Source organism: Spermophilus citellus (assembly GCF_964194105.1).
Source record: "Spermophilus citellus genome assembly, chromosome: 4".
Classification (NCBI taxonomy): domain Eukaryota; kingdom Metazoa; phylum Chordata; class Mammalia; order Rodentia; family Sciuridae; genus Spermophilus; species Spermophilus citellus.
Window position 1 is genome coordinate 109,858,560 of NC_138185.1, and position 16,598 is coordinate 109,875,157.

The 16,598-nt window shown below is 40.5% G+C and overlaps 1 protein-coding gene across 2 annotated transcripts in view; it reads right to left on the bottom strand.

Annotated features, from left to right (window-relative positions):
- Window positions 1-16,598, bottom strand: part of THSD4 (thrombospondin type 1 domain containing 4) — a 630,142-nt gene that overhangs the window by 11,835 nt on the left and 601,709 nt on the right. For both annotated transcript variants that reach the window (XM_081289549.1, XM_081289550.1), the window contains 2 exons: window positions 9,719-9,892; window positions 5,865-6,044 (listed from right to left, as the gene is read on the bottom strand). In XM_081289549.1, the coding sequence (XP_081145675.1) occupies window positions 5,865-6,044; window positions 9,719-9,892 (354 nt within the window). The remainder of the gene's footprint in view (window positions 1-5,864; window positions 6,045-9,718; window positions 9,893-16,598) is intronic.

The window sequence follows — 16,598 nt, forward strand, 5'->3', positions numbered from 1 at the left end:
TCTCCAAACTGCTTTCCAAATTGGCCGCACCAATTTGCAGTCCCACCAACAATGTACAAGTGTACCCTTTTCCCCACATTCTCACCAGCACTTGTTGTTTGACTTCATAATGGCTGCCAATCTTACTGGAGTGAGATGGTATCTTAGGGTGGTTTTGATTTGCATTTCTCTGACTGCTAGAGATGGTGAGCATTTTTTCATGTACTTGTTGATTGATTGTATGTCCTCCTCTGAGAAGTGTCTGTTCAGGTCCTTGGCCCATTTGTTGATTGGGTTATTTGTTATCATATTGTTTAATTTTTTGAGTTCTTTGTATACTCTGGATATTAGGGCTCTATTTGAAGTGTGAGGAGTAAAAATTTGTTCCCATGATGTAGGCTCCCTATTTACCTCTCTTATTGTTTCTCTTGCTGAGAAAAAACTTTTTAGTTTAAGTCCCATTTGTTGATTCCTGTTATTAACTCTTGTGCTATGGGTGTCCTATTAAGGAATTTGGAGCCCGACCCCACAATATGTAGATCGGAGCCAACTTTTTCTTCTATCAGACGCAGAGTCTCTGATTTGATATCAGGCTCTTTGATCCATTTTGAATTAACTTTTGTGCATGGCGAGAGAAAGGGATTCAGTTTCATTTTGTTGCATATGGATTTCCAGTTTTCCCAGCACCATTTGTTGAAGATGCTATCCTTCCTCCATTGCATGCTTTTAGCCCCTTTATCAAATATAAGAAAGTTGTAGTTTTGTGGATTGGTCTCTGTGTCCTCTATTCTGTACCATTGGTCCACCCGCCTGTTTTGGTACCAGTACCATGCTGTTTTTGTTACTATTGCTCTGTAGTACAGTTTGAAATCTGGTATTGCTATACCTCCTGATTCACACTTCCTGCTTAGAATTGCTTTTGCTATCTGGGTCTTTTATTTTTCCATATGAATTTCATGATTGCTTTATCTATTTCTACAAGAAATGCCATTGGGATTTTGATTGGCATTGCATTAAACCTATAGAGAACTTTGGGTAATATCGCCATTTTGATGATGTTAGTTCTGCCTATCCATGAACAGTGTATATTTTTCCATCTTCTAAGATCTTCTTCTCTCTTTAGGGTTCTGTAGTTTTCATTGTATAAATCTCTCACCTCTTTTGTTAGGTTGATTCCCAAATATTTTATTTTTTTTGAGGATATTGTGAATGGGGTGGTTGTCCTCATTTCCATTTCAGAAAATTTTCACTGATATACAGGAATGCCTTTGATTTATGCGTGTTGATTTTATATCCTGCCACTTTGCTGAATTCATTTATTAACTCTAGAAGTTTCTTTGTAGACCCTTTTGGGTCTGTTAGATATAGTATCATATCATCCGAAAATAGTGATAATTTAAGTTCTTCTTTTCCTATTTTTATGCCTTTAATTTCTTTTGTCTGACTAATTGCTCTGGCCAGTATTTCGAGAACTACATTGAATAGAAGTGGTGAGAGAGGGCATCCCTGTCTTGTTCCAGATTTTAGAGGGAATGCCTTCAGTTTTTCTCCATTTAGAATGATGCTAGCCTGAGACTTAGCATATATAGCTTTTACAATGTTGAAGTAAGTTCCTGTTATCCCTAGTTTTTCTAGTGTTTTGAACATAAAGGGATGCTGTACTTTGTCGAATGCTTTTTCTGCATCTATCGAGATGATCATGTGGTTCTTATCATTAAGTTTATTGATGTGGTGAATAACATTTATTGATTTCCGTATATTGAACCAGCCTTGCATCCCAGGGATGAATCCTACTTGATCATGGTGCACAATTTTTTTGATATGCTTTTGTATTCGATTTGCCAGGATTTTATTGAGGATTTTTGCATCTAAGTTCATTAGGGATATTTGTCTGTAGTTTTCTTTCTTTGAAGTGTCTTTGTCTGGCTTCTAGGATCAGGGTGATGTTGGCCTCATAGAATGAATTTGGAAGAGCTCCTTCTTTTTCTATTTCTTGAAATAACTTGAAAAGTATTGGTATTAATACTTCTTTGAAGGTTTTGTAAAACTCCGCTGTATACCCATCCGGTCCAGGGCTTTTCTTGGTTGGTAGTCTTTTGATGGCTTCTTCTATTTCCTCCTTTGTTATTGGTCTGTTTAAATTGTGTGTATCCTCCTGACTCAATCTGGGCAAATCATATGACTTAAGAAATTTATAGATATCTTCACTATCTTCTATTTTATTGGAATATAGAGTTTCAAAATAATTTCTAATTATCTTCTGTATTTCTGTAGTGTCCGTTGTGATATTGCCTTTTTCATCCCGTATGTTAGTAATTTGAGTTCTCTTTCTTCTTCTCTTCGTTAGCATGGCTAAGGGTCTGTCGATCTTATTTATTTATTTATTTATTTTTTTAAAGAGAGAGTGAGAGGGGGGTGAGAGAGAGAGAGAGAGAGAGAGAGAGAGAGAATTTTTAATATTTATTTTTTTTAGTTCTCGGCGGACACAACATCTTTGTTGGTATGTGGTGCTGAGGATCGAACCCGGGCCGCACGCATGCCAGGCGAGCACGCTACCGCTTGAGCCACATCCCCAGCCCTCTTATTTATTTTTTTGAAGAACCAACTTTTAGTTTTATCAATTTTTTCAATGTTTTTTTTTTTTGTTTCAATTTCGTTGATTTCTGCTCTGATTTTAATTATTTCTTGCCTTCTACTACATTTGCTGTTGTTTTGCTCTTCCTTTTCTAGGGTTTTGAGATGAAGAGTGAGCTCATTTATTTGTTGGTTTTTTCTTTTTTTGAGGAATGAACTCCAGGCAATGAATTTCCCTCTTAGAACTGCTTTCATTGTGTCCCATAGATTCCAATATGTTGTGTCTGTATTGTCATTTATCTCTAAGAATTTTTTGATTTCCTCCTTTATATCTTCTGTAACCCATTGATCATTCAGTAACATATTGTTCATTTTCCAGGTGATGCAGGATTTTTCCTTCCTTCTTTTATCATTGATTTCCAGTTTCATTCCATTATGATCAGATAAGATGCATGGTATTATCTCCACACATTTATATTTACTGAGAGTTGCCCTATGGCATAATATATGGTCTATCTTTGAGAAGGATCCATGTGCTGCTGAGAACATGTATCCACTTGATGATGGTTGATATATTCTATATATTTCGGTTAAGTCTAGGTTATTGATTGTGTTATTGAGTTCTATAGTTTTTTTATTCAGCTTTTGTCTGGAGGATCTGTCCAATGGAGAGAGTGGTGTGTTAAAGTCACCCATAATTATTTTGTTGTGGTCTATTTGACTCTTGAATTTGAGGAGAGTTTGTTTTATGAACGTTGCAGCACCATTGTTTGGTGCATACATATTGATAATTGTTATGTCTTGTTGGTGAATGGTTCCTTTTAACAGTATATAGTGTCCTTCTTTATCCCTTTTGATTAACTTAGGTTTGAAGTTGATTTTATTCGATATGAGTATGGCCATACCTGCTTGCTTCCGAGGACCATGTGAGTGGTATGATTTTTCCCAACCTTTCACCTTCAGCCTGTGTATGTCTTTTCCTATCATATGAGTTTCCTGAAGGCAGCATACTGTTGAATCTGTTTTTTTAATCCAGGTTACTAGCCTATGTCTCTTGATTGGTGAATTTAAGCCATTAACGTTTAGGGTTACTATTGATATATGGTTTGTACTTCCAGTCATGCTTATTTATTTATTTATTTTAATTTGGCTAGTTTTTCCTCTTTGGTTATTTCCCCCCCCTTTACTGAGTTACCTCCCACTGTTAGTTTTGGGTGCTGTTTTTCAATTCCTCTTTTTGTAGTGTTTTGCTCAAAATGCCTTGCAGTGCTGGTTTTCTGGCTGCGGAATTCTTTTAACTTTTGTTTATCGTGAAATATTTTAATTTCATTGTCAAATATGAAGCTTAATTTTGTTGGATACAGTATTCTTGGTTGGAATCCATTATTTTTCAGCGTTTGAAATATGTTGTTCCAGGATCTTATCGCTTTCAACGTCTGTGATGAAAAATCAGCCGTTAAACTAATTGGTTTACCCCTGAATATAATCTGCCTCCTTTCTCTTGTAGCTTTTAATATTCTCTCCTTGCTCTGTATGTTGGATATCTTCATAATTATGTGTCTTGGAGTTGGTCTATTACAGTTTTGTATGTTTGGGGTCCTGTAGGCTTCCAGGATTTGGCAATCCATTCCATCTTTCATATCTGGGAAGTTTTCTAAGATTATTTCATTCAACAGATTGTTCATTTCTTTGGTTTGAACCTCTATTCCTTCTTCTATCCCAATGACTCTCAAGTTTTTTTTTTTTTATGACATCCCATATCTCTTGTATGGATTGCTCATGATTTCTTAACATCCTTTCTGCGTTGACTATATTCTTTTCAAGTTGATAAACTTTGTCTTCATTATCTGATGTTCTGACTTCTATTTGATCTAGTCTATTTGTAATATTCTCGTTTGAGTTTTTAATTTGTTTATGGTTTCCTGCATTTCTAGAATTACTGTTTGATTTTTTTTTAATAATCTCTATCTCCTGGTATTTTTTTATTTTTATGTAGTGTTGAGGATCGAACCCAGCGCCCTGTGCATGCCAGGCGAGCATGCTACCACTTGAGCGACATCGCAGCCCTTCTCTCATTTCTTCTTAAGAATCCCTTCCCCAGATTTACTTTTTGCTTACCCAGTGGTATAATTAAAAGAAAAAAAGAGTAAATGCTTGATTCTTTCTCTTTATCACTTTTCAGAACAATGAGGTGATTCTCTAACATCCTGTAATGGTGATCTATTAGTTTGTTTTGTTTTTTAAAAACTATTTATTTATTGTTTTTTTTTTTTTGCTTTTGTTTTTTCCTGTAGTTCAGGGGATCAAATCAGGGCCTTGTGTGTCTAGGCAAGTGCTGTCTCTACCACTGGGCTCATCCTCCAGCTCTTAATTTTTTAAAAAATTGCTATAAACCTATTAAAAATTGATGGATTTAAACATATATAATGTGTTTCATTGAGTTAATTATACTTATTATTCTTACCAATGCTCAAACCATCCATCAGTGTCTAGCTGAAGACTGTAAAAGTTTCCTCCTAAGTCTTTTGGACATGAATTCAGCTGTTTTTGAGAAGGGCTGATGAAAAGCTCATATCTGCTGTCTCAAATCTGGAATCATCTGTTCCTTTAAGAATCCCTGGTCCCCCCTACTGGCAAGAGATATTTCAAAACTGCAATTTGGATATCAGGAGTGCCCTTTGCATTGTATTTGTCACTGTTCCTAGGCTCTTTCAGTGGATGAAATGAGAAACTAGAAAACACTCTTTAAAGATGTATTAATTTATAAGTTATAATATTAGTACCTTACTTTTTTTTTCTTTACTTTGTTTATTTATTTTTATGTGGTGCTGAGGATCAAACCCAGTGCCTCACATGTGCAAGGCAAGCGCTCTACCACTGAGCCACAACCCCAGCCTAGTACCTTATTTCTAAGTAATAATATAGTACCTTTAGCAACATTTCTTTAATCCAATTAGCTACTATTCCTCTGCCGCAGTGTTTCTCAGAATGCAGACCAAGATTGACTGCATCCTGCTTATTAAAAATACAATCTTTGTCCAGGATGGGCCCAAATTTGGTCTTTTCAAACAAGGTCCCCAGATGATTCTTATGCACACTGAAAGAGTCACTGCTCTACAATTTAGAAACCAAGCTTCAGATTTACCCCACTGAGCAGGGCTACCCCCAGCAGCAGCTACTTAGAGTAGATTGCCACAGAGAGTCTAGAATCCACTTTTCAACTGAGCCCAGCCTGGCCTAGAGGTGACTCTGGGGGGCCAGCAGGGGAACACTGTATTAAGACAATCTCTATCAAGAGCACCGTGACTTACCATGCTCCATTCTGTGCTAAACCATTTAGCTCCACAAGGCTGGAGGTGGCACGATTGTTGGCTGGGGGGTCTCTCCAGGAAGGAGCATTCATAGGGGTCCAGCACTTCAAAAGTATCTGTGTTCTTCCTCACACAAATCACCTCCCTCTGCTGTGTCCCACTCCCACACCCGATGGAACACTGGAGAAAGCAACAGAGGAAGATGGTGCCATGTGAGGGAAAGGGGACAAGAACTACTGTCCATCAAGGGACAGCACCCACTCTGCCACCAAGTCAGTGAGAAGAACCCAAGGGAACCTGAAGATGTTTTTGGAAGAGAAGCTACATGTGGATTCCAATTTTCCTAACAGTTCTGCTCTGGAATGCAGAGTCAGTGCCCTTGGGTTGACACCACTCAAGGACGCTGGTCCCTGATACCACATTGTCTTCTGTGCTGGGACTGAATAGTTTCTCTACCTTAAAGGAACTTGCCAGCCAGTTAATTTGGCTGTTTCTGTCCAGTAGACTCTGACACCTCTCAGAGATGCTAAAACAATGAGCTGACATTTTTATTTTATCTTTTAGATTCTTAGAGGGTGGATAGCATGAATGAATTAATCTCCCAGAGCCTGCACACCTGTGGAAGAAGGGCTACATTAAAATTCTTTGAACACATAAACTGAGGAGAAGACCCCAGACATCGGGCAATATCCCCTATGGTCATTCCTTCCTTCCCAACAGGCAGGCCCCAAATCCTGCTCCCTTCCTCTCTGCTCAGCCTGGGCCACTGAGTCCAACTGAACTGTGTGACAGCTGTGATCTGCCACTACGGTTTCATAGAGATATCTTCCATTGCCTGTTTCCATGGATATATTTAGAGTCCCATAAACAGTCACTTCTGAATTATTTGGGAATTTAGATGCTAGGTGCTTTGTTACCAATAAAGATTTAAAAAATCTGGTTGAAAGTTGCCTCACCCAAGACTCTAGCTCTGAGCACCCTGGCCTGGGCGTGGGGCCCCTTTGGGGTGAGACAGAGTCTCTTGGCACTTAGCCACCCTGGTCTCTCAGTAAGAACTCTGAGTACCTAGCCCTGCCCTGGGGTTCTGGTGGATCTGGGGGGGTGAGTCTGGGGGGTGGGCAGGCAGGGGAGTTACCCCAGCCTATACTTTTCAATTTCTTGTCATGTCTCTGCTGACCCCCATCCCTTGGTTCACCTGAGAGGGACACTGGGCCTGGGACTTCACAGGAAGGGATGAGGAAGGTGCTGGCTTGACATGCTCCCCACCCCCTCATATCCAGCCTGCAGGGCTTGGTCTCCCTGGGACTCAGTTCTGACAGCAAAATTTACTTGGCTTGATGCAAGATTCTAAGTGGGATCTCCACCTATCCGTTCCTCTCTCCAATTACAGATGCACAAAATGTGCATCAGAGGACACACCCGTGGCATCATTTAGAGGCTGAGCTACTTCTGTTTGCATCAGGGCTGCAGAGAGTGCTCTGGGTATTGCTCACAAACCCCCAATCCATCTCTTTCTTGGGGGTACCTTGTACCTCTTCTCTTGCTGGGGGAGGGCTCATAACAATGTCCCCTGGCCCCTAAGACCTGAAAGAGGAAGCCACAGCAGCACTGTGGGAGGGTCCCCAACATGTTGCCTGTGTTTCTTTTCTGGTCAGCAAGTACTGGGATGCAGGCTCCATCAGGACCCGGAGAGATTCACAGAGAGATCTCCTGCCTGCCTCTTGTGCCCTGGGGAGCCGAAGGCCCTGGCTTGGCTATGCTGTCTGCCAACCCTGGAGGTAACAGGGATTAGAGAGATGGCAGGGAGTCACAGCAGAGGTGGGGCAGCCAGGTTTGGTGGCAGAGGCCAGGAGTGGTGCATATGTGCTGATCTACCTTGGCACAGCGGCAGGCCTGGCTTCCGCTGGAGAATGCTTTGTGGGACTGGGTCAGTGCCAAGGGCCAGAGGAGATGGGCCAGGGCCTGGGCCTCAGAGGACTCTGAAGGACATGGGGTTACTGCCCAAGGATAGGTCCATCTTAGCCCATGGATACCAGAGCCTGGGGCCCCTGACTGCTTGGTGCTAGAGGCGTGGTGGCAGTGGTGGCAGCTGCAGTGGGCACACTGTGGCAGACTCTGGAGCATGCATTTGTCTTTTCAATTCCACTGTGGCATGTGCCTCTTAGGGGGACAGTGCTGCAGCTGTTACTTAGCTCTGAGCCCTGGGTTTTATAAACAATGCAGCTCAGGACCAACCCAGCCTCTGTCACTTTGGGTCACCCAGGGTGGTGCTTCTGGCTTGCAGTCCTATGGCAGAGACCTTTCCCTGGCCAGTCTGTTCCTCCTCCCCTGTTGGTGAGCTTGGGCCTGAGGCTCAGCCTCTCTGGGCTGGGGCAGGGGCAAACATGTGAAAAAGCTGGTAGAAAAAAAATTAATAAAAATGGATACAGAATATTTATTAAAGGTTCCCCATGTCCCAAGCAATGAGTAACTCCCCATATGTGTAGCATCTTATGAAACCTGTTAACAGCATGAGGAGATTGGTGCTATCCTTATGTTCAGATGAGGAAACAGGCTCAGGGGGGTTAAATTACCTGCTCCAGTCAGAAAACTAGTGAGAAGGGGAGCCGGAATAAGTTATCAATGTGTCTGACTCTGACGTTCACCAGAGTAGGCAATGGAAGTAGTTGAATTCTCTTTTTTGTCTGAAATTTTCTGTAATTTTATGAATTATATTATAAGAATATTAAAGAAAAATGTAAAACATTTTTCCATGATGTTTACATAAAAACTATGTTTTGAGATTTCGGGTTGATATATTTTCAAGTTGTATTTTCACTTGCTATTATTTCACACATACTTTTTATATCCTTTAATGATCATTGTCATTGGTACACAATATTTTACTGAGTCTGACATCCCATAATATCCCTAGCCATCCTGCTGTCATGAACATCTCTGTTGAAAAAGCCTTTTTTCTTCTGTTAATTATTTCCTTAAAGCAAATCCCCAGGAGTAGGGTGACTGGGTGAAGGCAAATGAACATTTTTATGGGTCTTGACTTTTATTGCCAAATTGCTTTCCAAAGGGCTTGTATCAATTTATAAGGACAGGGCAGTCCATTTTTTTTCAAGGTCTGTTTTTAAAGCTACTTAAAAGAAATAAAATTGTATATGGAGCCAGAGGTCCTGATAATGTGTAAATCATGAGCATCAGCCAAAATGTCCTTGGAGTACCAGCCAGCCCCGGGAGCCAAATGCTAAGTGGTCCAAGCACTCCAATACCGAGGGGAATCACAGCAGGGCAATCAGAGAGAATGACCTGCTAGGTTTTTTCACGGGGGTCACCTTCAAAGTTGGAACAGTGAGGAAAGAATTGATTTATCCATCAAGTTACTTTTTAAAAGTATTCAATATTCTCTGTTCTTTATAATGTACAACTCCAACTTGTAAAACTTTCAGCTCTGACACTGAGTGCAGACAAAGCTGGCCTAATTAACAGTAACAATACCAGAGCAGCAGCAGCAGCAGCACCAGCAGCAGCTGCAACTCCCTGTGTTTATAACCTCCGAAGGTGTGGCCATTGCCATCATTTTATAGATAAGGAAACCGTGCCAGGCCATAGCTCCCTGAGAGCAGGGATGTTTGTTTTGCTTCCTGATGTAGCCTAAGTGTTGAAATGAGCACATAGTAGATGCTCAATAAATACTTTTGGTGCATGAGGCACAAAAGCCCAAGTAGCTTCTCCAGTCACAGGAGCCACTGCACAGCTGGGATTCAACGCTGGGACACCTGCCACAAAGTCCGGGTTCCTAAGCCCTTTGGATGCTGCCTTTTGCATGGGACAGACAGACACACCCAGTTCTGGCCACTCACCTGACTCCAGCTCCCAGCGAACCACTCCACCTTGCCAGTGCAGGGTCCATTGTCACACGGGGTGGCCTCTGCTGGCCGGTTGTTCCCGCAGCCCTCCAAGGGCAGGCTGCTGACGTGGTTGGTCATGCACACCACTGAGCGAGTCCTCACTCCAACCCCACACTCGGCTGAGCACTGTGAGTCAGGAGGAGGGCAGGTGAGAGAGGCGGCACCCCAGACTCGGAAGCCCCTTCCAAATGATGCCAAGGAGGGAGGAACACCTCATTTCTATACCAAGTCTTTCTGTAGATACACCTGACCACTTCCCATGCACAGCCTGCCCCATTACAGTAGCCTCCCCTTATCTACTGTTTTGCTTTCTACAGTTTTGGTTACCAACAGTCATCTGTAGTCTGAAAATAGTAAATAAAAAGTTCCAGAAACAAGTCACATATTTTAAATGTCCCCAATCTGCTCCTTCTTTTAGACTAATGTTTCATCACTCCATCCCATACACTTCACGCTGCAGAGCCAGGGTGGTCACGATTCCCTGACTACAGGACAGGCTCATAGAGCCCACAGCATGCTGTTCCCTCTGCCTGGAATGCTCTTCCCTTCCGCAAGACCCATCAGACCCCTTTAAGCTCAAATGTTATCATCTCTGGGGAAACTCCCTTGATCATCGATTCAATGCACTCTTTCTAGCATCAGAATCCTATGGCAGTCTGTAGTCTGCCTTCTTCTACTGTGTTATGATTACTTGTGTCCTATTTCTTTATTTTTTTCTTTATAGAAATAATCTTGGCAAGGAAAGGGACTATTGAATCATCCTTAATTCCTTCTCATATCACTGCCTTATCCATGGATGAATCCATCAATATCAGCTGAATAAATGGACATGAACTTGGGTCCCCTCCCTCGCTCATTTTCTTAACACTTTCAGTCCTGTAAGTGGTCATTTATAGCATGACCAAAGTCCATCTAAAGGTTTCTAGGTCTTCTTTTATTTTTATTTTTGGGTGTTGGTGCTTGAACACAGGATGCTTTACCATTGAGCTACATCCCCAGCCTGATTAATTTTTTTTTATTTTGAGACAGGGTCTCATTAAGTTGCTGTGGGTCTTACTAAGTTGCTGAGGCTGGCCTTGAACTTGCAATCCTCTTGGGTCAGCCTCTGAAGTTGCTGGGTCTACAGGTGTGTGCCCAGCTAGGTCTTCTTTTAAAGACAGAGTTAAAGTTTGGTTTCTACCAATTACCACTTAAAATTTTGTTGTGTGTATTTAAGGTACACAACATGATGTTATGGGACACAGAGATAATAGAAAGATTACTATAGTGAAGCAAATTAACATACCCACCATCTCACATAGTGACTCCCCTTTTTATGGCCATAGCAGCTAAAACCTACTCATTTCGCATGAACAAATTTATTATCTATAGTCCTCATGTTGCACATGAAAGCTCTAGATTTTTTCATCCTATGTATCTGCTACTTCACATCCTCTGACTACAGCTCTCCATTTCCTTTGCCATTCACCCTTAGTAATCACTATTTTGAGGAAAGAAAAAAAAATCCTCACAACCTCATTTCATTATCAAAATGTCCATTTCCATTTTTGTATACTGCCGTCTATTTTCATAAAACCACACCTCAGGTGAACAGTCAAACATTTACATGACTTCTGCTGAATTGGACCTGCCTCCTTTTGAACGAACTCCCTTCTGGAGAAAAGGGTTTGCAGAGGGCCAGAACATGCCACCCAGAATATGCTGCTTCAGTGTACTAATTCTTTTGAGCTGAAGGCAATTGAGAAATAGGAGAAGCAAGAAGGGCTTTCTGTCCTTTCCTTTTCTCCCTAAAAGCAGGGCATGAATTTCCAATGAGAAAGGTGCCTTCCCAGTACTAGGAAAAAGAGAACATTTTTATCACTGAAGATGGGGAGTTGGCTCTGAGACGAGTCTGCATAAACTTAGTAAAATAATCTTTAACTTCCATTACTTTCCCCCTTATACTTCTTTCTCACTTTCTTAGAACTTACTCAAAGCTCAACCCTTTCCCCCTGTCTAGTTACTTCACAATTTACTGTTCTTTGTTAAAGTGGTATATGAACCCTTGAGTCCAGACACTTCTTTGGAGTTTTTGCTTCTTTCCTACGAAGTTCCTTGTGCCACAAAGATATTAACATCAAATAAAATTTGTATGTCTTTCTCCTGTTAATATTTTGTTAGTTAAATTAATAGTCTGCAGCCAGAAAATCGAAAAGGGTAGAGGATAAGTTTTCCCTCCTTTACATGTTTACATACACACTTTATGACTTTTGCTCTTTTTGCATCATTATTAGAAATCTTACACAATGCAATAGTTCCTTAGGTTAAGAAAATTCTTTGTTGCAATAATCGGAATAGTCTAGAATGGAGGGATTTTTGTTTCAGTCATGTATGATCTGGTCTTCTTCCTAACTTGAAAATTCAAGGTATTTATACTCTCTTGTAAAGAATACAAAAATCAAATCTCAATTATCTCTGTGTTTAAAACCCTAAAGAGGGGGAAGGGGTTGTGGCTCAGTGGTACAGCACTTGCCTAGCCATGGGAGGCACTGGGTTCGATCCTCAACACCACATAAATAAATAAATAAATAAATAAATAAATAAAGTTATAAAAATATATTTAAAAAACCCTAAAGATATTTCTTCCCATGTAATTTACATCTGACTAGTTAACTCAATTTTCTGCTTTCTAAATCTAGAATGCACAGGCATCTGGGGAAATTTCTCCATATTCCCAAGTGGCTTGATTTAAAAGAAGACTGTTAAGGATGAATGATTGGACACACTGAGGGGACCTGTAGAGAAGCTTTGCTTTATTACATCAATGGCAGTGAAAAGCACAACTTTAAATTTGGTCCAAGAAGCCTACTGGCTGAAATGAGGGGCAGGGGAGTCCCTCTCAGCAGCAGAGACTGATCTTCAAAGTAAGGCACCAAGACACATCCATTTGTTTTCTCTGGTCTGTCCCTCTTTTTTAAAATTGTTCATTTTTTTTTTGCAATACTAAGTTTTAAACCCAGGGTTTATTAGGTGTTAGGAAGTGCTCTACCACTAAGCTACAACCTCAATCCTTTTTATTTTATTTTGACACAAGGTTTTGCTAAGTTGGCCTTAAACTTGCAATCCTCCTGCCTCAGCCTCCTGGGTAGCTAGGATTATAGGTGTGCACCACTGTGCCTAGCTCTGTTTTTTTCCTTTTGAGCTTAATGAATCAGAGGGTGTGTCTTGGTCATGTGTGGTATGCAAGATGTGCTCAATACATGATTATTCTCAATAATGAAAAATTGCTAAGTTTAGACTGAAACTTAGCAGGGTGGATTTTTATATAAAGCAACTATTCAAATGTGGAATACTGCCATCAGGTGGTCAGTCCTTCATGGAGACTGACTCTTGTAAGGCCAAGGGGTGCCTCAAAGGTCCAGTGTAGACATGGAGCCTATGAAGGATGAAGCAGCCTACAGAAAACTCCCCACTGTGCCAGCCTCTCCTTGGTCATGATTTCCAATGCATTAACCTTTAATGCTCACCTGGCAATGTTACAGATGAGAAAACCGAGAAAAGCTCAGAGACTCAGCAGTTGCTCAAGGTCAAATAAGAAGTAAGTGGTAGTCAGTTGTGGTGGTGCACACCTGTAATTTCAGCAATTTGAGAGGCTGAGGCAGGATGATTGCAAGTTGAGGTCAGCCTCAGCAATTTAGCAAGGCCCTAAGCAACTCAGTGAGACCTTGTCTCAAAGTCAAAAATATAAAGGTCTGGGAATGTGGCTTAGTGGTTAAGCACCTCTGGGTTCAATGCCCAGTACAAAAAAGAAGAAGAAGAAAAAAAGCAGTGGCCACAGAGATGATTCCAAAGGCAACGAGCTGTCCTTAAACCCAACAGCATCCTCCTACCACTCAGCCACTCAGCTATTCTAAAGTTCCAAAGAAAGAATGGACATTTAGGGATAAGTTTATATTCTAGAGGTAGACAAAGCAAAATTTATTTTACTTACATCCTAGCTCCAAACTTACATGTCTTAAAACATCTCCATAAAAACCAAAAAAGTTCTCTAAATAGAAGAACAAAGGGCCCATTCTTTGCTCTATTTTAATTGTAAGCTAGAGGTTAGATGCAGCAAATACTTATGTTAAAATAAATAGCAAATTGACATTAAGGGGAAATTTAGAAGTTGTTATTGAAGGGGAAATAGCTGATGTAGAAATCCTTGGAAAATTTATGTGTAGAAGTTTACTACACTAAATAAATAGGGGAGATACACAGAGGAATGAACCACAGCAGGTTTTTTTTTCTATCTACATAGTTGTTTTATTTCTGTATATATTGCAATCTGAGTCCAGTGCCTTTTTCAGAGTGGGGCAAATATAGAGAGACACAATTAAAAAAGTATAATAATTCATCAAAGTAAACTGATTAGTAAAATGCTCCTAGTTTGTTGGGGAGATGATAAATTGAAATAATCTTTTTTTTTTTTTTAAAGAGAGAGTGAGAGAGGAGAGAGAGAGAGAGAGAGAGAGAGAGAGAGAGAGAGAAGAGAATTTTTAATATTTATTTTTTAGTTCTCGGCGGACACAACATCTTTGTTGGTATGTGGTGCTGAGGATCGAACCCGGGCCGCACGCATGCCAGGCGAGCGCACTACCGCTTGAGCCACATCCCCAGCCCCTGAAATAATCTTTATGGAGATAAGTTTGTCAAAATCTATTGAGTTCATATTATGCATCCATAACGTTTGGTCCAATAATTCCACTTCCTAGACACGATTTAGGGGAATAAGAAAAGGCACATATAAAGAGGGATACATAAGAATATTCACTGAAAATCCTTTTGAAGGTCCAATTTAAAATAGTAGAAAATTAGAAAAAAACTCAAACATTTAGAAATGGGGGACTGGTTCAATTACAGTAGCTATACAATAGCTTATTTTTTTACTAAAAACCATGCATTAAAGACTTTTAATACTATGGAAATGTTTACAACATGTAAGTGAAAAAAGCGGGTTATCAAATTATGCCTGCATTATGACTTATATCCTTAAAATATCTAAAAGTAGTATAACCCCTATGTGCAGAGTATGTATGAGAAGCAAAAAAAAAAAAAAAAAAAAAAAGAATTTTAGAAAGTGTGGCTAAATAATCTCAAATTATTATCTTTTAGTAAAGAGATTTTGGGCCTAGTTTTCTGAATTTTTCATATTTTTTATAATAGTGCATTACTTTATGACTAGAAAAAATGAACATTCTTCAAAAATAATCCTCCATATGAAAATGAAACTCAGTATCATTCTTCTCTTCTATTTTCTTACACAATATATTTATCAAGTTTTCTGTGAATGCAAATAGATTCTAGGGTGGCTAGAAACCCAGAAATGAAATCACTGAAGAATTAATTGAAGGAACTAGGAATTTTTAGTCTGGAGAAGTGGAAGGGCTCTCCAAATGGCCACAGGCTGCCGTGCAAGCAGGGTCACTCAGATTCTGTAAAGGACAAGAGCCAGCGGCTCTTTGGAAACCTCCCGAACCCTTGAGCTGTATGAGAAACAGATGAGCGAGTCTGGACACGGGGAGAATTTCTGACCAAGGAATCAGACAAGAACCTGAATGACCTTGGCAGGAAGGCTGCAGAGCACCCGCGTGCTGGCAGGGAGCTGATCAAAGCGACCGCCAACACCTCCCAGCACTGATTCCACAACACCGCCAGCTAATGTTTGGGGTGGGAGGCTTGGAAAGGGGGCGATGTGCAGGCAGAATTGGGATGAGCTCCTCTGGACTCAGCAGTCTGAGTTGGTGGATGCCTTTCTGTGTGTTTCCCTGTGGGTGGAGCCTCCCAGGTGGCTAAGCTGGGGCACCTACCCCTGAGACCCAGGGCCCAGTTAGCTCATCCCAAGAGCTCAATGTTTACACCAAGGGCTCTCTATCTGGGGGCATCCTGGGGCTAAGAGGCAGCAGTTGTGTGCCACCAGGAGCCCTGAATCCACAAGAAGACAAGCCGCTGCATGGCAGTCTCCAGGACCATCTCTGAGGGTGGACCCAAGGCTGCATGCACAAGTTGTCCTTTCTTTCTGAATAACAAACTCACTGATGTGGATTATGTGGTGAAGAGAGGGACAGAATTAAATGACCCTTCTCATCTCCTTCCCCCTTGTCTTTTCCCCACCCCAACGTACACTCTTTAATTTTGCTTAGTGTTATTCCTTCAAAAATAAAAATAAAAACTTATTTTTTATTGTTATGTATATTTGTGCATAAGACTTGCCATCGTGACCATTTTTTTTTATTTCCTTAAGTCAGGTGTTATTTATTTCTATAAAGTACAAAGTATGATTTCAATCAAGGATAAAGACAAAACTTCATGTATATCATACACATATAAGAAATATTTTCTACAACTAAATGCAAACAATAAGTCTAGTTTTTCATTTTTGTTTCAGAATTTGTTACATCGTGACCATTTTTAAACTCCCTTCAGTGGCACTAGGTGCATTTCCTGTGTGGCCCTCACCACCCATCTCCAGAATCTCTTCCTCGTATAAACCCTATTTTTGCCTGTGACAGATGAACTCAGTCTAATACTGGTTTTCTTTGTATACAGGTCACTGCTGGACTCACAGAACTTTATATGCCTTTGAGTTTTTCATGGACACCTGACACTTAGGAGGCTGAGGGAACCAGGCTACTGGGGAGAGGGACAGGGTCTAAAATGTTTTTAGTTATTAAAAAGCAGGGGAGGTGCCTACGTTTTGCTGAATGTCTGTTATTTGCCAGGCACTCACAAAACAAGAAAGGTGTGATGTAATTATTCCCTATATTTAGTATTTCATTATTTAATCATACACAGTGCTAAGGAGAGTTAAGTT